Source organism: Sphaerodactylus townsendi, linkage group LG01 (genome assembly GCF_021028975.2).
Source record: "Sphaerodactylus townsendi isolate TG3544 linkage group LG01, MPM_Stown_v2.3, whole genome shotgun sequence".
Classification (NCBI taxonomy): domain Eukaryota; kingdom Metazoa; phylum Chordata; class Lepidosauria; order Squamata; family Sphaerodactylidae; genus Sphaerodactylus; species Sphaerodactylus townsendi.
The window spans coordinates 189,295,448-189,317,947 of NC_059425.1; the positions used below are offsets into that span (position 1 = coordinate 189,295,448).

A 22,500-nucleotide genomic window follows, 5' to 3' on the forward strand; every position below is an offset into this window, starting at 1 on the left:
ATTCGGTCTCGAAAAGGTTCGCCATCACTGAACTCTCTTGAGCCATCAAATCTTACCTTTTCCACTGATACTATGGAGATCCGGGTTTCCATCAAACACACGCTCAGGAGATTCAGACTAGGCCTAAAACTATTTGTCCAATCCAAAGACAAAACTAAACATTTCACTTTTACCAAATTTGCTCCCAAATGACTGCTTTGCACAGAGACTCAAATGTTATGCAAAACACTGCCTTGAGATGAAAAATCTTGAATACAATCAATGCTCCAGTGAGGGAGGAACAATCAGCCAAATCTCTCCCCCCCCCCCCCCCCCTTAATGACTATGTATTGGCATTTGCTTGTTTTCCCTTCTCACTAAAGATCCTGCTATGCCCCCTTTACTGAAATCACCCAGGAGAATCACAGGGTGCACAGCTGTATGAAACGTATCTTTCCTCCTTGCCCCGGTAAATGCCTACAAATGAAATGAGATTTGTCTAACATAATGCTATCGCAGCAAGCAGCATTTGAAATAAATAACTTTTGCTCACTATCAACGGCAAACATCACATATGCATTCAGAAACGGGTGGGGGGAAAAGCGCGGCAAGTCGAACAATCTTAAAAACACATACTTTTTCATTAAAAAGGCAAGTTAGGTGGCTCAGATTACGTCTGGAGTATGATTAGAACCCCACTGTAAAACAATTACCCGGGCTCCGTTTTGATATTTGATGTCGGAAAGAGGAGAAAGACCTCATGCAGATTCGAGCCTCTTGCCTGCCTTGGCGAGTATATTTTACTGCTGATTTTCTATGAATAAACATATCCTCAGATTCGCCGGAGCACGCTGCTGGTTTTAAACATGCCTAATGTTGTATTAGAGGTTTGTTTCCAGAGCCGACAGGCCGTGTTTATCAGCTTCTTCCCTCCAGCTGGCAGAGAATATCATTGATATCAACTGTGGTCAGCTTTCTCTCCTCACTCGATAGACTGTCATCTTTTTTGGGGGGGAAAAGATATTGGAAGGCAAGAGGCAAAAAAAAAAAAATCTAAACAAATTGGTTCTAGCAATTGAGCAGGCAGATTACCCTTCCACTACTGTGAATCAATAATAACTGCAGAAATTATGTGTCATCAAACTCATTCCCGTGTAAATGTTACCGTATGGGGGAAGGTGGAATTATTGAGTTTATAGAAAAACGAAAGCGTTACTGGTTCGGAGCCATTTCCTGCCGTCCCGCCTTTTATCCATGAGAGAGATGTTGAAGTAATTGCAGTATAGATGTCGCGTAAGAAGACGGTTGCGTGGCTTTAAGTAATTTTGAGCTGAAATGTGTCACATGCCCACACAATTAAAATTTCAAGGTCATATCAGAGAAAACAAATCGCATCTAGGGATCCAATTTGATTTGCTATATTAAAATTTGGGTCTTTTGTTAACCAGGCAGGAAGAACAATTTCCGCCACGTAAAGGCAAGTGTGAATTCAGGGTAGAAGTTAAGGTTACAACCTCTCTCTTAAACGCAAATGCTCATTTCATTAAAAATTCCCTCCTTTCTAACATCTGAACTACACTGAAGGGCAAAAATGAAATATCGTCACAGGTTTATATTTATGTGCAAATGTATTTTCATGTCGTATGCAAACTTTCGTTTTCATGTCATATGCAAACTGAGGTTGCTCTTGGAAGGGTGATTTATGTTCATGGAACTATGGCCGTGGTGGCGAACCTTTGGCACTCCAGATGTTATGGACTACAATTCCCATCAGCCCCTGCCAGCATGGCTGATGGGAATTGTAGTCCATAACATCTGGAGTGCCAAAGGTTCGCCACCACTGAACTCTGGATTCTTTCCACACGGATAATTTCAAGAAGTTGCCTGAGTGTAAACATTTGCTCAAAGATCGTTTCAGGTTTTCTAGGGATATCACAGTAATTAGGGTTCCGTGTAAAAAGCCCCTGGGTGAAAGGTATTCACTTAAATTAACATTTCTGCTATGAGAAGAAGAGCTGTGGCATTTTCCGTGTTCATTGAGAGCCAGCTTGGCGTAGTGGTTGAGAATGGCAGACTCTGATCTGGAGAACCCGGTTCAATTCCTCACTCCTCCATGTAAGAGGTTTTTTTTTAGTTTGGATTTATATCCCCCCTTTCTCTCCTGCAGGAGACTCAAAGGGGCTTACAATCTCCTTGCCCTTCACCCCTCACAACAAACACCCTGTGAGGTAGGTGGGGCTGAGAGAGCTCCGAGAAGCTGTGACTAGCCCAAGGTCACCCAGCTGGCGTGTGTGGGAGTGTACAGGCTAATCTGAATTCCCCAGATAAGCCTCCACAGCTCAGGCGGCAGAGCTGGGAATCAAACCCGGTTCCTCCAGATTAGATACACGAGCTCTTAACCTCCTATGCCACTGCTGCTCCAGGTGAATTCTTACCTGGTGAAGAGGGCTTGCTTCCCCACTCCTACATGTGAAGCCTATTGGGTGACCTTGGGCTGGTTGCAGTTCTCTCATAATTCTGTCAGCTAGTGGTATAGCCGGGTGGGGGGGCTGAGACCCAAGCTCTATGTCCTGGGGGGCACACTGCAAGGCCACGTCCCACTTGCAGCTGGAGTTCAGGGCAGGGGCACAGCTGAACAACTGCCAGTGGGGTTTGCTCGACCTCCATGTGGAGCTTGGGAGTAGGACCAGCCAGGCTCTGGATCAAAGAACAGATGGAGCGCCAAAGAGCAGATAAAGCACAGTTCTGTTGAGTCCAATAATATGACTGCAGCTGACTTCCAAGTGAGCATACTTTGGATCAAACCTCAAGAGTCAAATTTGTTTCTCCTTATAGTCAACACTGGGCCTTTCCCCACTTACCTTAAGCCCCGCGCTACTCTCCTCAAGTAGCACAGGTCCCCCTGCACTCCCCTCACAGGTGGGCTGGGCGAGCAGCGAAAGCCGCCTCGACAGCTGTTTTCAAGGCTGTCGCAGACCCCCCCTCAAGGCAGTGCAGCATCCCTGGGATGCTTGGGAGAAAACAGTGGCGCAATTTGATGACCCCGCTGCCATGAGAGTGCAGGGTCGTGGGGACTTAGCCCATGCAGGGCACCATATAACGGGATGCCATTGGCAGCTGAGAGCAGCGCGTGGCATAGGGGGGATCCTTGTGAGTGGGGAAACGCCCACTGTTACCCCCGCATGTCCTCTGAGAAGTTCAGGCCACGAATGAATCCTCCCTTGTCCATCTGGTCCTCAGAGGAACTCTTTGAGATCGAGCGACCACCCCATGGTTACCCAGTGAGCACGAATGAGTTGGAGCCCAGTTCTAGATACAGCTCACTAACCACTATGCCAACAACAGATCTCTGTGAGAGAAAAAAAAATCTAACACACTGTAGAGCTATATAATTTATCCCAACAGGTTACGACTGGCTTGCTTTACTCAGGAAATTATGGATATGCTAGAGAGGTCAGAATTTAAATGAATTGGTGGCATTGTCTGGAAAAATGCATGCAACATCTTCCCACAAAGGCTGTTCCCAAGCCAACAATAAGTTCCCGGGGAGGGAGCAGACAACTCTCCTTAGCTGGAATTTTTATTTTTGCATTTTCTGAACGCCTACAGAACTTAAATTGTGACTAATGACAAGCTGAGGGATGAAACAAGACCCATGAGACGCATCAAGTCCAACCAGAGGCGTATGGGGGCCATATGGGGGCCGGAGGCAAAAACCCTCTGGGCACCCCCCCTCCGGCGTGGAGTCCCGCTTACTCGCAAGTAGGTGCTTACTCACAAGTCAGGTTCCAGCCCCTCTTCCCGGCCCAGCAGCTGCGACACAACTTTCTCTCACGCCCCGGCTGCTGAGCCGGGAAGAGGGGCTGGAGCCTGACTCATAAGTAAACTGGGTTTACTCACAAGCACTTACTTGCAAGTAAGAGGTGGGGCCAGCTCCTCTTCCCGGCCCAGAAGCCGTGAGAGAAACTCACGCAGACACAGTGGCTGCTGGGCCGGAAGGCATCTGGTCATGTGGGGGGCCGATGTTGCGCCCCCCACGTGACCAGATTAGTTGCGCCCGGGGATATGGGTAACCCCAAGTCCCCGGGCAAATACACCACTGGGTCCAACTCCTGTAATGCTCAGCGGAAGTCTTTCCACTACTCACATCATTAAAACACTGACCAATCGGGACAAGAGGTGCAATAAGTTTTGGCTCCACAAACTTAATCTCCAAGATTTGTGAACTAGAACCGAGTGCCAGACATCTAATGCAAGCAAATTCTGTATTTAAAAAACCCCATGCACACACTTTCCTGATTTTCCATTAAATTTAAAGCAGAACAAGAGAGAGAGAGAGACGGTTGACAAAGCAGACATTTAATTCTGAGCTGTATCTGGGCCAGGAGATCCAGGCTAATTTACACAAGCAAGCAGGCATATTTCACATAATCACGTAGAGCAGAATACGACAGGGGAATTAGACGGCCAGGAAAGCATGTCTGAACCACTGCTCTAAATGTATTGAATGCAGACATTTAATTCTGAAAGAGGCATTTCTTATTTTAAGCTAAATAAGAAACCCAAAACAGTTTGTGCTGGGGGAAAAATGCACAAAACGTAGGCAGCTGCATTCCTTAACCCAAGATCAAGTGTTTTGATTCCTTTTCGAACGAATTCTGCTCATGCTGAAAAGATGGCGGGTACTTTTATAAAATCCATCCTATCACAGAGCAGTGTCTACAATGTGATGGTCAGCTCACTGGTTTTGACCAGTCTGTTAGCTCACTGTTTATTAAAAAAAATGAGCTACTGGAAGCGGGAAAGGAAATTAGTCTTCAATTGGCAAGAGCGGTACAGCTGTCGTAGGCTTTAGCTGGCAAGAACTGTAGTTGGCAACAGCTATAGCAGCTGTACAGCCATAGTAGGCTATATAGTTGGAAGTTAAAAAGTGACCATGGAAACTTATGTTTTAGTACAGTGGTGGCGAACCTATGGCGGCATCGGTGCCAGAGAATTGCTTGGCACTCCAGTGAGCCCTCTCTTTAATAGACGCATCGCGCAAGAACAGAGTCCCCTCCACACACCCCAATACACAACAATAACATCTATAGGGCTGGTACGTGGGCCATTAGGCTTGATTATTAGCATTAAACCTAAGACCTAGTTTTGGGGAAGCAGTGTAGGTAGCCCTATTAAGCGCTGTTAAACCCCACTGATTTTCATGCGAAGTACTAAAGCGCGATCCTTTACCTGGGATTAAGCTCGGTTGCTAGCAATAGGGCTTGTTTCTGAGTAAACCCTCCTAGGGTCATGATTCACCCGTTGGAAGAGTTGCACGGTGGCTTCAAAGCAGAGCCACTGACTACCACCAAGCTTACTCCCGAGTAACACACGCCTCGGAGCCAACCGTTTTTTTCTAAACTAAAACCTCAGTATTCAGGTTAAATTGCCGTGTTAGCACTTTGCGATAAATAAGTGGGTTTTGGGTTGTAGTTTGGGCACTTGGTCTCGAAAAGGTTCGCCATCACTGTTTTAGTACCTTAAAAAATCTTTATGTGGCAACAGAATACTTCAAATTTGAAATCTGTTGCAATTGTAAGCCTAGAAAGGCCACTACCAGGGGAGTAAATTTCTTGGTCTGCTATTCAAAATAACCACACAGGTGAAAAGCTAACACGCCCAGTCCTCCAGCAACAACCAAGAGTGCTGTGCTACCCTATTTACTGTTTCAGATGGCAACTCTGCCGGTCTGCGGCAGACACACATTTTGACATTACCTTTCATTCCAAATTTGCCAGACCATGACTGGCAACATCATAGAGTTTTCGGTGATTCCTAGAGCTACTCACTTTTACTTTTGCGTTTCCCCGGAAGTGACATCATCACTGCCATGACACTGTAGTTATTCTTTTCCCTATTTTCCCTGTGCTATCACTTGGATCAGTGGTGGGCAACGGGAACCCTGGGTAAAGGGAATGACACCTCTACTTTCTGACTGAGTGGGAATGACACCTCTACTTTCAATGCCTGGATTCTGGTTCATTAGATGCATGAAATGTATTTGACAAAGTCAGAAGATACGCATATCAGCACACAGGTAGAGACGAAAATAATTACAATAGCATTAGATATGTCCTACTGCCTGGCAGGGAAAAGTGAATATGGAATGCAGAAAGGTACCGTATATACTCGTGTATAAGTCGACCCGCATATAAGTCGAGGCACCTAATTTTACCACAAAAAACTGGGAAAACTTATTGACTCACGTATAAGTCGAGGGTGGGAAATACAGCATCAATTGAGGCATCAGTAGGTTAAATGTTTTTGAATATTTATTTCAAAGAAAAACAATAAACTGGCTCTGTAAGTGGAAAAGAGGGTCAACAAGAACAATATGGTATCAACAATAACTTTAAAAGTACAAAAACCTTAGCTCAACCAGCAACCAAGACTAAAACACAAGAGTTAAAATCCTTCAAAACTGGATTCCTCATCATCATCTGTATGTCCAAATGTAACCCAACTTAGATTTTAAGAGGGATATTATCAGAAATGAAAAATCTACTATTAGCTTCCATTGTAAACAATGGGGGATGGGGCATCCCCTTTGGGGGTCAATAACTTTGGATCCCCTGACCCAAACTTCACCAAACCTGGTTGGTATCATGAAGAGACTCTCCTGATGAGACCAGCCAGGTTTGGTGAAGTTTGGTTCAGAGGGTCCACAGTTATGGACCCGCAAAAGGGTAGTCCCATCTACTAATAGCTCCCATTGAAAACAATGGGGAATGGGGGCACCTCTTTTGGGGGTCCATAACTTTGGACCCCCTGAACCAAACTTTACCAAACTTGGCTGGTATCATCAGGAGAGTCTTCAGAGGGTACCCTGAAATTTTGGTGCCTCTAGCATAAAAACTGTGCCTCCTGCTGGCCGGCAAAGTAAAAACACACAAAAAAATTTAATGACCCGCATATAAGTCGAGGGGAGCTTTTTCAGCATTAAAAATGTGCTGAAAAATTCGACTTATACATGAGTATATATGGTAAGTGAATATGAGATGCAGAAAGCTACTGTAAAACTACTTTGCTATGAAATGCTCTCCTTTTAGTTTAGCAACCGAGCTTTGAGCAGAGAAGATGAACATATGGGAAACATCTGGAATATAGGGGGAAATACACAGCACTGGATTGCTACAGGGAGGACTTTGAAGGCCAAGCAGCTAAAGGAGATGGTCATGAATTATGCTGGGTTCCGCATGTTCCCAGTTTCAAGCATTCTGCTATTTAGAAATGACATCAGGGGGAATGTTTCAAGTCTCTGCACAAATGACAGTTGACCACTGTATTTCAACCTGTCACTCTGCTCTCATCGTTTTCCAAAATATTGAAAGAAAAGATTCATCACTCAGTGTGCTACACCTGCTCTTGACCAACCAAGAAAAGAGATCAAAGGCATCAGTAAAATGATCATCACTATTTTGCATATCTACATGATGTCAAGTTGCAATTGACCTATGGTGACCCCAGCAAGGGGCTTTCAAAGGAAGTGACAAACAGAGGTGGTTTGCCAGTGGCTTCTCCTCCAGAGACTTCCTTAGTGGTCTCCTATCCAACTAATCACCCTGGTTAGCTTGAGATCAAGCCATACTATGCCACCTTCCCTGCCTTAGGTCTCTCTCTCTCTCTCTCTCTCTCTCTCTCTCTCTCTCTCTCTCTCTCTCTCACACACACACACACACACACACACACACACACACACACACACACACACACGCCATCAAGAAACAACTGACATATGGTGACCCCAGCAAGGGGCTTTCAAGGCAAGTGGGAAACAGAGGTGGTTTGTCATTGCTTTCCTCTGTAGTGTTCCTTGGTGGTTTCCGAAATAAGAGTCAACTTAATGGTGACCCCAGCAAGGGGCTTTCAAGGCAAGTGGGAACAGAGGTGGTTTGTCATTGCCTTCCTCTGCAGTCTTTCTTGGCCCTCTCCCATCCAAGTACCGACCCTGCTTAGCTTCTAAGATCTGATGAGATCGGTCTCTAAACCATGACGCCTTTCCTCCTCCTCATTATTTTAGGAACAGGGGGAAGTGGGCAAACTTCAACGGACAGAAGACTTGTTTCTAAACAAACAATTCTTTGGAACACTTGACCAATCTGGTTCAGCAAGGTGGGGCATTTTAAATGTAGCATTTATTATCAGGATGCAAGGCAACAATGAGAACAGAGAGATGCACAGCTAACAATACAAACTTCCAGATGAAGAACAAAGTCTGTAATAGTGTTTATTCTCTCTCCCCTCACCCCAACCCCACAAAAATTCCTTCCTTCCTTCCTTCCTTCCTTCCTTCCTTCCTTCCTTCCTTCCTTCCTTCCTTCCTTCCTTCCTTCCTTCCTTCCTTCCTTCCTTCCTTCCTTCCTTCCTTCCTTCCTTCCTTCCTTCCTTCCTTCCTTCCTTCCTTCGCCGTTTTGGATGTTAAATATAAGTAAACATGATATAATTTTAAGGCAACATCTCAGGCAAAGCTGCTTTTTCACTTTCCAAAGCCACAAGTTTTAAATTTCTTCTCTCACCACTGTGTGGTGCTATTAACCTTGGAAAAGATTTTTCTAAGTTTCCCCAAAGTTAATTCGAAAGTACTTGCAGGTGATTTATTTTGCGTTGACTGCAGCTTTTGGGAGTTGCTTTCATTTTAAAAAATCACCTGAACAAGAGCATCATATATTTAAACAAAACATCCCACACTACCATAGTCATTGAAATCAATTTTTTAAAATTACATTATTTTCTGTTCATTTAATATGCTTCGTTCTTCTTGAGGTGATCTATTCATAAGACAATGAAACACACTACTATGCCCTCTTTTCCTCTCTTTATGATAAACATATCTTGGCCAGCAAATTGTTTCAGGAGGGATATTTCATAACACAGGAAAAGCACCGATTTTTAAAATGTGGCAGGATTTACACATTTTGAAATTATATAGTTGGGCAACATATACGCTGAGCAGGCTGCAATTATTTTTACAAAAAAATATTTAATTCAGCTACCAGATGGAAATTTAAAATGTAAAAAACAAATTAAAATAGCAAATATTTTTTATTTTGCCAGCTGTTGGTTCAAGTTGTTGTCTTGGATCTACCAGTAACTTCTGCTATGGATCGGATTGCAATTCCAGTGATGTGCTTAACCTTTTCGGTAGACCGAAAAGCTCCAAATTGGCAACTCCAAGAACTCCCACTCTATTTATCTGCGCAGTGCCAACCCGGCAAATTTCTAACCTTGAATCGCTGAGGTTTTAGTTTAGAAAACGAAGTTGGCTCTCTCTTCCTCCTCGGGCCCCACCCGGCCGGTGCAGGTTAGTCACTGGCATGCTCTTTAAGCGCCCAGCAAGTCCTGGGTGCACCACTCTGTGCCTCTCTAGCATCTCTGCCTCCTCTGCACCCCCCATCTCGGGCTGCAGCCACCCGGAGCACATTGTGGCACCCCAGGCTCGCTAAGCTGCAGGTGCCGAGTCCTCCCCTCGCTCACTGCGGTGCACGATCGTTGTGCCTGCAGTGGCTCAGACCAGCCTAGATGTGTGTGTGTGTGGGGGGTGATTTTCCACCCCCCACATGACGAACTCTGTGTGTGTGCCCACAGAAAGGGCTCCGAGTGCCACCTCTGGCACCCGTGCCATAGGTTCGCCATCACTGGACTAATTTCTGTTTCTTGACACCACTGTCACCTGTTGAAGCCCAAAATGCTGCTCATGGGAGACAAGACCCCCAGTAACACCTTGGAGTGGTCAGTCCAATTGCTCCCATCCCTTCCTCGTGATACTTCTCCCTTTATTTTATTTATTTATATATATATTAGATTTTAAACCGCCCATCCCCGAAGGGCTCTGGGCGGTGTACAGCAGGCCTGCAACAACAATACATAATAACATCAAACACAGCAGGCTAAAAACAACATTGTACACATAAAAACAAAGGTAATTTAAAACAATTTACAAATTTATAACCATAAAACACAGCAGCAACAATAATATATGGCTCTTCTGGATCCCAAGCGCATGGCGTGGAGGGGACATGCAGTACCTGATTTCTCACAATAGTACCATCAGGCGCGCGGGCAATGATGGCACGCAACACAAGAGAGAGTGATCCTAGAGGGGGAACTGGCTTGGCTCCTTCACCAAAGCGCCCTCCGTGGAACAGAACTAGTTTTACAGGCTCCCAAGTGAATTCACCAAGATCCCGCAGGGCCCGCACCTCTGATGGAAGAGTGTTCCACCAGGCAGGGGGCAGGGCTGTAAAAGCCCTGGCCCGGGTAGAGGCCAGCCGCATCATGGAGGGGCCGCTGGGGCGGGCCACCAGTAAATTTGCCTCTGCTGACCGCAGAGGCCTACCCGGGACATATGGGGTGAGACGGTCACGGTTTACATATCTGTACTTCCTTTTATTAGCATTTGTTGTGGCTTCCTTTTTGCATGCAATCTTTATCCACCTGTTTGCAAAATCTGGGTCTTAATTTGCAACTATAAATGATACTGTAATTATAATTATCATCATAAGAAGATACTAGTCATACTAACACTGTCCTGACTCGGATAGCCTAAAACAGCCTGATCTTATCAGATTTCGGAAGCTACGCAGGGCCAGCCCTTGTAAGGACTTGGATGGGAGACCCCCAAGGAAGTCTGAGGCTGCCATGCAGGGAGAGGCAATGGCAAACTACCTCTCCCTTGACCTTGATGGCCCAGGCTAGTCCAATCTCTTCAGTTCTCAGAAGCTACGGAAGGTCAGCCCGGATTAGTACTTGGGTGGGAGACCTCCAAGGAAGTCCAGGGTCACAACGGTAAACCACCTCTGAATGTCTCTTGCCTTCAAACTCCTTCAGGGTTGCTTGCCATAAAACAAAACAAAACACCAATACAAACAACAACAATAGCAACAATAATAAGGCAGTCCTGCTGGGATCCACATTAATACTACACCGATACATTATAACATCCTAGGTCTCTGAGTGAGGCTTGATTTGTGAAGAAGAAGAAGAAGAAGAAGAAGAAGAAGAAGAAGAAGAAGAAGAAGAAGAAGAAGAAGAAGAAGAAGAAGAAGAAGAAGAAGAAGAAGAAGAAGAGGAAGAGGAAGAGGAAGAGGAAGAGGAAGAGGAAGAAGAAGAAGAAGAAGAAGAAGAAGAAGAAGAAGAAGAAGAAGAAGAAGAAGAAGAAGAAGAAGAAGAAGAAGAAGAAGAAGAAGAGGAGGAGGAGGAGGAGGAGGAGGAGGAGGAGGCGGCGGCGGCGGCGGCGGCGGCGGCAACTTTTCCACACTGTTTATAGCAATTCTTATATGTTATCCCAGTAATATCTGCAATATCCCTGTAAGATATGCCAGTCCACATGATACGTATGAGGTGGGTGAAGGCCGAGATGGAGCAGCTCATTTCATCATTTCAGGTAAGACTGGAATCTGACTGGTCCTATCTCACAGTACATGGTGCTAACCATTACACAATGTGCAGCACGGTACCGGATTACCCAATGGCGTGCCGCTACATTTGAAGGGAAGTGCATCCATCCACAGCAAAGAGCACAGCAGCTGCTGGTAGTTACCATTCCTACCAAAACCACACAACATCTGCCTCGCTTTGCCTCAGGGAATGGCTGGCCCTGTTTTTTCCCCACTAGAGTTGCAGCCCAATCTATTCACTAAGCATCCATGTGGCAACACTCCAGTGCTGTATTCTAGAAGGCAGCACAGATACAGCCGCCATAGAAACCTGTATTCTCCATCTCCTACAGAAGCACAGACTGGAGAAACTACTGCAAAGCACACAATACCTTATTGGGCACACAACTCCTCCATCATTTATTTATTTAGGGAATTCATACACTCATAACCAAGGCTGCTTACAATTACAGTACAACGAAGTCATAAAATGATCATTAATTATTAATATATCAACAAGACATTAGTATCACAACTATATAAAACCTCTGCTCAGTGCCCTAAAAACATCCACAAAACAGACCACAGGAAGGAAATAGGTCATAAAACAGCTAAAAAGATAATAAACCTCCTTTGGTAAAAGTCTAGGTTAAAAAAAGTTGTTTTGGCATGACGACTGAAAAACAGTATGGCAAGCCTAAAATGGGGAAGACATTCAGAAGGAGGAGGAGGAGGAGTTGGGGTTTATATCCCCCCTTTCTCTCCCGTAGGACACTCAAAAGGGGCTGATAAACTCCTTTCCCTTCCCCCCTCACAACAAACACCCTTTGAGGTGGGTGGGGCTGAGAGAGCTCCAAAGAACTGTGACTAGCCCAAGGTCACCCAACTGGTTTGTGTTGGAGTGCACAGGCTGATCTGAATTCCCCAGATAAGCCTCCAGAGCTGGGAATCAAACCTGGTTCCTCCAGATTAGAGTACACCTGCTCTTAACCACTATGCCACTGCTGTGAGATGGCACCACTGAACATGCCTCGTCTACCTGCCACCTGCCTCAGCTCTGAAGGACACAGACAGCAGGATTGAGAGGCAGGTTTTAGGTCACAGGCTGGACAGCCAAGGATGAGATGGTCCTTCAAATGTTACATAAGAACATAAGAACTAGCCTGCTGGATCAGACCAGAGTCCATCTAGTCCAGCACTCTGCTACTCGCAGTGGCCCACCATAAAACAGCTAAAAAGATAATAAACCTCCTTTGGTAAAAGTCTAGGTTAAAAAAAGTGTTTTGGCATGACGACTGAAAAACAGTATGGCAAGCCTAAAATGGGGAAGACATTCAGAAGAAGGAGGAGGAGGAGGAGGAGTTGGGTTTATATCCCCCCTTTCTCTCCTGCAGGACACTCAAAAGGGGCTGACAAACTCCTTGTTCCATCCCCAAACTCTTTAGGGCCCTAAAGCTAAGAACCAGACGTCTTGAACTGTGCCTGGAAACAGATGGGCAACCAATGCAGATTTTTCAGAGTACAGGTGATACCATCCATTTTTTAAAAGGTATCCAACGAAGCACAGAATACAGTGAATAACGCAAAGAGCAACGTCTGATCTCCACCTGCATGTAAGAATATTACAGCTTTCCTGTCGACGGGAGCAAGGCTCTGAATGCAGAACTTGCAGATACGAAGGACACATTTAAAGAAAATAAAAGGAAGGAAAACAGTTTCTCACTTACATTTTCTATGACAAATGTCCATTCTTTGTCCTCAAATTCCTCAGCGTGGGGATCCTAAAAGGCAACCACACAATTTTCAAATCAACTTCGTAATCACAGCTTGGATCCTACTCTCGGTTTTTAGTATACGTCTGAGCAGCTAACAAAATCAAACTTGCAGAAAATAATTATACTGAACAACGACAACGTGTGAATTCTTGAGGGTTGGCTGTTCTCCCTGCTGATGGAAACTGATGAGCTGTCATAGCAAGAACAGGACACCGAGGTTATCATTGGTTTTCCATTTTCCTACTAGCAATTGATGTTCTCTGAGTAACAGCAGGGACAGCAAGAAATCTGCCATGGTCACGTGTTAAAAATAAAGTTTTATTTCTTTATTCTTTAAAAAATAATGCAACGTAGTTGTATTTAATCATTTAGGCCTTTATTGGCATTCCATATTACAATAAAACAATTGTCCATGAAAACAGGATAAATATCGCCCAAACATATACACACATATAGTGCATGCAGTCCCGTGTGTAATCAACGCTTTGCAGTACTCAGGACTCCTTGATCAATAGTGGTGAATAGTCCAAAACCAGTAAGTTTCCCTGAACCTTTTCTGAGGCAGGTCAGGGGTACCCTTGACCTCACTCTTCATATCTCACGGTACCCCTGTCGCCACCCTCCACCTTCCCCTCCCATTGCCCCTGCTTGACACACACCCCACCTTCCCGTCCCAGGGTGAAGGGAAGCACTGGGGGTGGTGGTGGCTGCTGACCTTGTGGCAGGCCTGGCCAATGGGCCAGCTCCTTGTCCTTGCTGGCGCCAGTGGGAGACACCACAAAAATGAGGGGGAACGGTAGTGTTGCCGCGGTACCCCTGGTACATGCTCACGGCACCCCAGGGTACCACGGAACCCTGGTTGAGAATGGCTGGTCCAAACGGACTCATCAAAGGTGCCATTCCTAACATAGCTGTATTTTAGTACAATGAGAAAGGAGTGGATACCGCAGGGTGGAGAGGACGGGGCGTGATCACTTTGCCCCGCTGCTAGAAGCCCAGCATGCAAGATAATCATAAAATTCCCCGATGTGTTTTTTGTCTTAGCTGCTTAGAAAACCTGGGCCAAATTAACTGCTACTTTATGACAATTGCATGTTTAGAGCATGGTGGAAAGGGCTGGCAAGTCACAGCCGACTTATGGCAACCCAGTAGGGTTTTCAAGGCAAGAGACATTTAGAGGTGGTTTGCCATTATCTGCCTTTGCATCATGCCTCCAGTATTCTTTGGAGGACTCCTATCCAAGAACTTGCCAAGGTCAACACTGAGAGTGTGGGACCAGCCCAAGGTTATCCAACAAGTTTCCATGGCAGAATAGGGGCTCGAACCTGGGTTTCCCAGACCCTAGTCCAAAACCTTAACCACTACACCATGCTGGCTCTCTATGGAAGCCTAATACGCCATGCTATTACAGAGTACAAGGTATCTAAATCTTTAAATAGAATTTAAAGAGTTAAAGGTGGTGGGGTTTCAGTCCTCTGGGTATCTTTTTCCACTGAGGAAACCAAATTTAATTGTCCAAAGGATTTGTTAAATGTGCATCATTTATGATAGTGGAAAATGCTGTCAAATCACAGCTGAGTTATGGAGATCCCATATAATAGCACCATATCAGAGCAAAAAGGTAGGAAACTATTGGTCTACGGCAGTGGTGAGGAGAGGCTGCAGCGTTTGGGACTCTTTAGTTTGGAGAGGAGACGTCTGAGGGGGGATATGATTGAAGTCTATAAAATTATGCATGGGGTAGAAAATGTGGACACAGAGAAATTTTTCTCTCTTTCTCACAATACTAGAACCAGGGGGCATTCATTGAAAATGCTGGGGGGAAGAATTAGGACTAATAAAAGGAAACACTTCTTCACGCAACGTGTGATTGGTGTTTGGAATATGCTGCCACAGGAGTGTGGTGATGTGATACCACCAACCTGATAGCGCTTTAAAAAGGGCTTCTGGACAGATTTATGGAGGAGAAGTCAATTCTACATACCAATCTTGATCCTCCTTGATCTCAGATTGCAAATGCCTTAGCAGACCAGGTGCTCAGGAGCAGCAGCAGCAGCAGAAGGCCATTGCTTTCACATCCTGCATGTGAGCTCCCAAAGGCACCTGGTGGGCCACTGCGAGTAGCAGAATGCTGGACTAGATGGACTCTTGTCTGATCCAGCAGGCTAGTTCTTATGTTCTTATGTTCTTAGTGGTGGCGAACCTATGGCACGGGTGCCAGAGGTGGCACTCAGAGCCCTCTCTGTGGGCATGCACGCACAGAGTTCATCATGGGGGAAGGTGGAAAATCCCCCCCCACACATATCTAGGCTGACCTGGGTCACTGGGCACAACATATGGGTAGCCCTGTTAAGTGTGGTTAAACCCCACTGATTTTCATGGGAAGAACTAAAGCGCAATCCTTTACCTGGGAGTAAGCTCGGTTGCTGGCAATTGGGCTTGCTTCTAAATCCTCCTAGGGTCGTGATTCACCCATTCAAAGCATTGCACGGTTGCTTCAAAGCAAAGCCACTGATTGCCACCAAGCTTACTCCCGAGTAATGCGCGCCTTGGAGCCAACCATTTTTTCTAAACTAAATCCCAGTATTCAGATTAAATTGCCGTGTTGGCACTTTGCAATAAATAAGGGGGTTTTGGGTTTCAGTTTGGGCACTCGGTCTCGAAAAGGTTCACCATCACTGGTCTACGGAGTGGACCCAAGTAGTGCATTTCACCAGTCCCATGCCTTTGGCAGCTACATTTATTCAGAACTTTATTTAAACTGCAACTCTGTGTATGAACAGAAACTTACAGCAAACCCCAGTTGACAGGCAAATCATATACTGCCTGCCCTATTCTTAATAAGCAGGCCCAAGATGGATACTTAACTGCAACCAAAGTTCCTTTAAAAAAAAAAACTTGCTATGAAAAAACACCGCACATATGCTTTAGCAACATCAGCAAGTGGACTGAAAGGGAAATTTTCTGACTCTTACCTCTCTCTCCCTGCTAATCAGCAATCTCAGTTGATTGTAACAGATGTCACAAATCAGCCATCTCAATTAATTATAACAGATCTCATCAAACGTATGTTAAACTTTTAAGTATAACCTTTACTATACTCTGTCTCAGAAAAAGGTGTTAGTTTGGTCAGTGGAGGTGCGGCGGTTGAGAAAACTGTATGCTTCTGCATTACAATAGATACAATATAGCATTACAATATAATGGCAATATAGACAATTGGTCATGCTGGCAGGGGCTGATGGGAATTGTAGTTCATGAACATCTGGAGAGCCACAGGTTGCAGACCCCTGGTGTAGACCTTCAAACAGGCATTCATCAGTGTTCACTCAAACCAATTCTGAATTTTCCTCAATTTGACATTAAGCTCCCACAGATCCTTACCAAGTTTTTGGTTCGGAATAATAATTTTGGAGTTATTATGTCCATTGGTCATGAGAGCCTCTTCTGGGAACAGGTAATGGCTTCTACGGAACAGACCAACAAGTCAGCCAAATTCTCCCCTCCAACTGGATCCATAAGCATCCACAGGTGACTGCTAAGAGGCCACACTTAAATCCTCTTAGAAACCAAAGCTCAACGAACCCTCTAATTCTACCAGTAACACTATTTTGATGGACACAAATTCAGACACGCCACCATCTGTATAGGTCTGGAGGGGCTGTGGCTCAGTGGTAGTGCATCCACGTGGCATTACAGAAGGTTGTGGGTTCAGTCCAGCATCTTCAGTTAAAGAATCCGCAACCTCCGCCTGAGACCTTGGAAAGTCACCGCCAGTCTGAGTAGTCAGCGTTGATTTTGATGGACCAAAAAAGGTCTGATTCAGTAAAATGCAGCTTCACGTGTGTTCAGTTTCTGCATCATTTCCCCAAAACACGTGGCTTGCCTATCTCCCCCTACCCAGCTCTTTGCCTATGTTCTATTTCCAATTACTGCTTTAAAGAGAGAATCACTAGATTAAGCTTTTATCTCAGACTTTTATATAGCTCTATATGAGCAACCTCTCATCATGCTTTCCCGCTACAGATAATAAAATCCCAGCAGCTGGGCTGTGATCTTGAATGTTTAATCAGTATGAAGGAGTTGCGGTTGGGATACAGGCCCCTTCGAACGCTTTGATTGCCAAAACTACAAGGCAGACGTTTGCAGCTCTCTTGGGGAATCTCCAGTTTTCTGTGCAGAGGAATACAACTCGTCAGCGGCTATGCCCCCACTTGACACTCACTCTCAAGACTAAATGCTGCATCCCATGGTTTTAATGAGTGCGCCTCCCTCAAGATGGATAAATAACGGCCCAAAGGGACCCATCTATCAATCTTCAAATGCATGGGTCTTGGGAGGGGGAAGGGGCTGGCATTATGGTTGGCATTAATGCAAGTAAAGAACCGAGGTAATGTACTCATGGATGAACTGGAGGAAAAGGGTGTAATAATAATAATAATAACCACATTACCAATAATACACACAATAATAATACACAACAATAGCACACATTAATAATAATAATAATAATAATAATAATAATAGAGCTCACGCCTAATGCACAAACCAGTTGAAGTCGCCCCAGTGGTAATCGCACGCTTCGGGTGCCATCCCAAAACACTAGGCAGCTTTGAAACATCTTCGAATTGGACAAAATTAACATCTGCCAAATCTAGAAGGTGTACCCCCCGCCAGATCCAGATCGGTCACTCACGCCGGCACATTACAACTTCCTAGTTTCTTGGTAAGGCTCAATTGTAATGATGGCCAACAACCAGCTAAAGATCTAAGTAGCTTGAAATCATTTCCTCCACACACTACTACTACTACTTTACTACTAGCTACCACACTAATACTACTAATACTACTACTACTACAATAACAATAACACAATACAATAATAATAATAATAATAGAGCTTCAGCCGCTTCATGGCACAAACTGAGGTCGTCCCAGTGGTGTAATCGGCACGCCAAGTGCCATCCCAAAACACTAGTTTTGAAATATCTTCGAATTCGATACCACATCTGTCAAATTCAGAAGGCACAGCCCTGTTGGGATCCGCGAGACGAATACCACGTACCGACAAGATACATTACAACTTCCTAGGCTTCTGGGTAAGGCTCGAATTGTAATGATGGCCAACAACCAGCTAAAGATCTGGCAGCTGTGAAATCATCTACTACTACTACTACTACTACTACTACTACTACTACTACTACAATAACAATAACAATAACAATAACAATAACAATAACAACAACAACAACAATAATAATAATAATAATAATAATAATAATAATAATAATAATAATAATAATAATAATAATAATACAGTGCTGTCAAGTCACAACCGACTTATGGTGCCCATCCTGGAGTTTTCAGGGCAAGAGAGGAGAAGACGAGGATTGCAATTGCCTTCCTTTTTCCCCTGATCCCTCCTTGGTGCTCTTCAATCCAAGTTTGAACCACGTCCAATTCTGCTTAGGTTCTGAGTTCTGACGGGCTCAGTAACACATGTGGTATGAAACTGTGCCCATATCTAGTACAGAACATGTGCCCCATTCGCTATTTCCTGACTGATTTTGCACGGACCAGTAAAAACAATCAAACCACAACATTTCTTTCCCTTGCCTTTATGCAGAACAGATTAGCGAGGATACATACATACACCATGTTTTTTTTAAGTGGTAACACGCGGGACAGGAAAGAGTGAGGGCAAATAGGATCAAGAACACAATACTGGGGAAAAGTGTTTATCCTTCTGACCTGGAACCATTCCCCACTTCAACCCATGCCCTGAGCCACAATGTACACCACAGGGGGAAATATACTGGTTCCTACCATATTGTTTACCACAGAGTGAACAAGCGCTCTAGGATGTGAGGGTATAAATTAGGAAAATGGCACCCTATACTCCAGTCCTAGTCAGTATCATCCTCTCCCTCGCCCACCCTAATCTGAAGCTAAAACCACATTAAATGTGTTCCTCAGAGCAAACTAGTACACCCGGGCCCCATAACTCTCATCTGTATTCTTTAGCAGCTTTAGCAGCAGTGGCGTAGGAAGTTAAGAGCTTGTGTATCTAATCTGGAGGAACCGGGTTTGATTCCCCGCTCTGCCACCTGAGCTGTGGAGGCTTATCTGGGGAATTCAGATTAGCCTGTGCACTCCCACACACGCCAGCTGGGTGACCTTGGGCTAGTCACAGCTCTTCTGAGCTCCCTCAGCCCCACCCACCTCACAGGGTGTTTGTTGTGAGGGGGGAAGGGCAAGGAGATTGTCAGCCCCTTTGAGTCTCCTACAGGAGAGAAAGGGGGGATATAAATCCAAACTCTTCTTCTTCTTCTTCTTCCCCAATCCCAGGAATTAAAGGGCCTGAACTGAACTATCTTTTAAAGATAATACCAAAAGTATTATCTTTATCTTTGCTCATATGGTAACACTTTCAGAAAGTTAGGTCCTTAAAACAAAACATCTGTATATTTTGTTATGTTACAGTTTACATAATAGTTCCAAAGGATGACAACTCTCTCACCCATGGGCCATCACTCTTCAGCTCAAACTAGTGTTGACACAAAAAAATAAGTTTCTTCCTCAGTGCGTATTTTAAGAAGGAACAGTTTCACCCACACCTGGAGCGATGAACATTTAGAATGCAAACATGAAGACTTTCACAGATTAGGTGGGCCTTTTACTTTTTAAAGACATATTAATTGTTTTCAAGGATTATCCCTTATAATCTCTGTACACACAGCACAGCTCTACACTACACAGGAAACAACAAATTTCAAAATAATTCTGATTTCCAGATTTTGTAGGCTGTAGACCTGTGACAAATAATCTACATCCTAATATCTCAATTCTATATGACAATAGTTAACACAAACATTTTATTAGCTATTACACTTTTGTTCATCTGTGTGAACTGACACTGCACACCAACTATACTATTTACGGTGTTTTATATCTGTTTTGGGACTCCCTCTTAAAAGAAAGAGAGCCTCATGGCATAGTGGTTAAGTGCTTGCGCTGCCACTCACACAGTCAGGAGTTCGAGCCCCCTGTGGGTCAGATATCCTGGCAGCTGGCTCATGGTCAACTCAGCCATCCTTTTATTTCTTGGTCGGAAAATGAGTACCTAGCTCATAGCTAGGGGGTAAAGAATTGCCGGGGAAAGCAGTGGCAAACTACCCCACAAAAACGGCTTGCCTATAAAATCACTGCTTGCAGTGGTACCCCAGGGTCGGACACGACTGCAGGAGAAACTTTACTTTACTTTTAAAAAGTCAGCCACAATTTGTTCTTACATACTTTTAAAAGGAGATTGAATACAATTTTAATGTAAACAACCTTTTTAGGGAGTAACTGGTAGAAGTATTCCATTATCTGGCATCATTTTGTTGTTTGTAAAGTGTATTTTAGACACTTTGGGTTGCGGAAGCACAGGTGTTTGATATAAAGAATTTAAATAAATGATGAACAATTGAACACAGCAATTGTGTGCATAATTTTTGGGGAGAATATTAAAATGTGCAGACTACCAAGTTACATACTATGGCGTTTTCTCCAGAAAGGACAGTTCATTCATTCTGCTCTGTGAACATTTTGGAATGGATCACAGAGTCAAGAACTCTGGGACCAGGACCTGCAACATACCAAGATAACAACACTGTCCACATATAGGCTGTGTTAACACAACAACCAGACCTAACAACCGCAGCCACACCATCATTTCAGGTTTATTCGCTGGTTCATCTCCCAGCCATCAAGAGCCAGCAATGCCCTTTCACCCTCTACACCAGACAAACAGATCAGTCCCTATCCAAAAGAATAAATGTGACATTAACAACCACAACACTCAAAAACTTCCAAAAGCAGGCTATGGCTTCTGCAGAACAGACAGACCAGTCAGCCAAATCCTCCCCTCCAACTGGATCCATAAGCATCTCAGGTGACTGCGAAGAGGCTACATTTGACATCCTCAACTAAGATAGTCTAATCCAGGGGCGTAATGCCCATTGGGCAAGGTGGGCAGCTGCCCAGGGCATCACCTTGTGGGGGACACCAAAAATGCAGGGGTCGTTTTTAGGTATTTTTAGTGGTTTTCCGTTTGGGGGCTACACCTTTGAGGGTCCATAACTTGGGCCCCCCTGAACCAAACTGCACCAAACCTGGGGAGTATCATTAGGGCAGTCTCCTGATGAGACCCTGAAAGTTTTGAGACTGTGCCTTCAGAAATGTGCCCCCCCCCCCAGCCTGCAACCCCCATTGACAGCAATGTAGAAAACTCAATGCAGAACAAAGATTCTTGGGCAAATTTCTGGGATGTTCCTGCAGGGGGCGCATGTTTGGATGTATCGGCACCAAAATTTCAGGATATCATTTGGAGACTGTCCTGATGGCATCCCCCAAGCTTGGTGCAGTTTGGTTCAGGGGGGCCAAAGTTATGGACCCTCAAAACTGTAGCCTTTTGTACTGTATCACAATTACAGTACACAGAATAGGACACTTTTTTGACCCTTAAAAACAGATATATTTCAGCCAACTAGTCTTCCTTACTGGTCAAAAGTAATACAGTAATTCAGTGTTTAGCTACCAGACTACAAATTGCAATTATAGCTTTTTTAAGACTGAGACCAATTGTTGAAGGGACCAATTGTTGTTTAAATTGGCACCCAGGACTTCCACACAAAGTCAAGCCCTCTTAAAAAGTATAACACAATGTGCCGATCATGCCCAGTTCAGCTATGGCAAAATCTTATAATGTAGGAAATTCCTCTAGTCTGGAGCAAACAAATCAGGTCAAAAACTTAAAGTCATCCCTCCACTGGTTGTGGTGGGTTTTCCAGGCTGTGTGGCCGTGGTCTGGTAGATCTTGTTGCTAACGTCTCGCCTGCATCTGTGGCTGGCATCTTCAGAGATGCATCACAGAGGGAAGTGTGTTATACAATGAAGATGCCAGCCACAGCTGCAGACCACGGCCACAAAATCCAGAAAGCCCACAACAACCAGTTGAGTCCGACCGTGAAAGCCTTCAACAGTACATCATCTCTCCATCTTGCAACTAATTTTCTAAAAATTTCCCTCCTCATAGTACAGCATAATAAACCATAATAAAACAAATCGAACTGTCCTGGTAAGGAAAGTACACAGAACTCTCTTCTGGTGGTGCCAGGCTCCCTCCCGCTTTGACACCCGAGATGCAGGCAGTGGGATGTTTGGGATTTTTTTACTTCCCACATATAGGATCTCTTCACTGCTTCTGCAGAAGACTGATCCCATGGAAGCAACAGTTCAAAGAAATGCTTGGTATGCTCCAAGGGAGGCAGAGCTAAACAAAATCA

The 22,500-nt window shown here is 44.6% G+C and overlaps 1 protein-coding gene across 6 annotated transcripts in view; it reads right to left on the bottom strand.

Annotated features, from left to right (window-relative positions):
- The window catches only part of EHBP1 (EH domain binding protein 1), a 453,701-nt gene that overhangs the window by 350,342 nt on the left and 80,859 nt on the right, over positions 1 to 22,500 (bottom strand). For all 6 annotated transcript variants that reach the window (XM_048501846.1, XM_048501837.1, XM_048501820.1 and 3 more), the window contains exon 4: positions 13,124 to 13,177. In XM_048501846.1, coding sequence (XP_048357803.1) covers positions 13,124 to 13,177 — 54 coding nt within the window. The remainder of the gene's footprint in view (positions 1 to 13,123; positions 13,178 to 22,500) is intronic.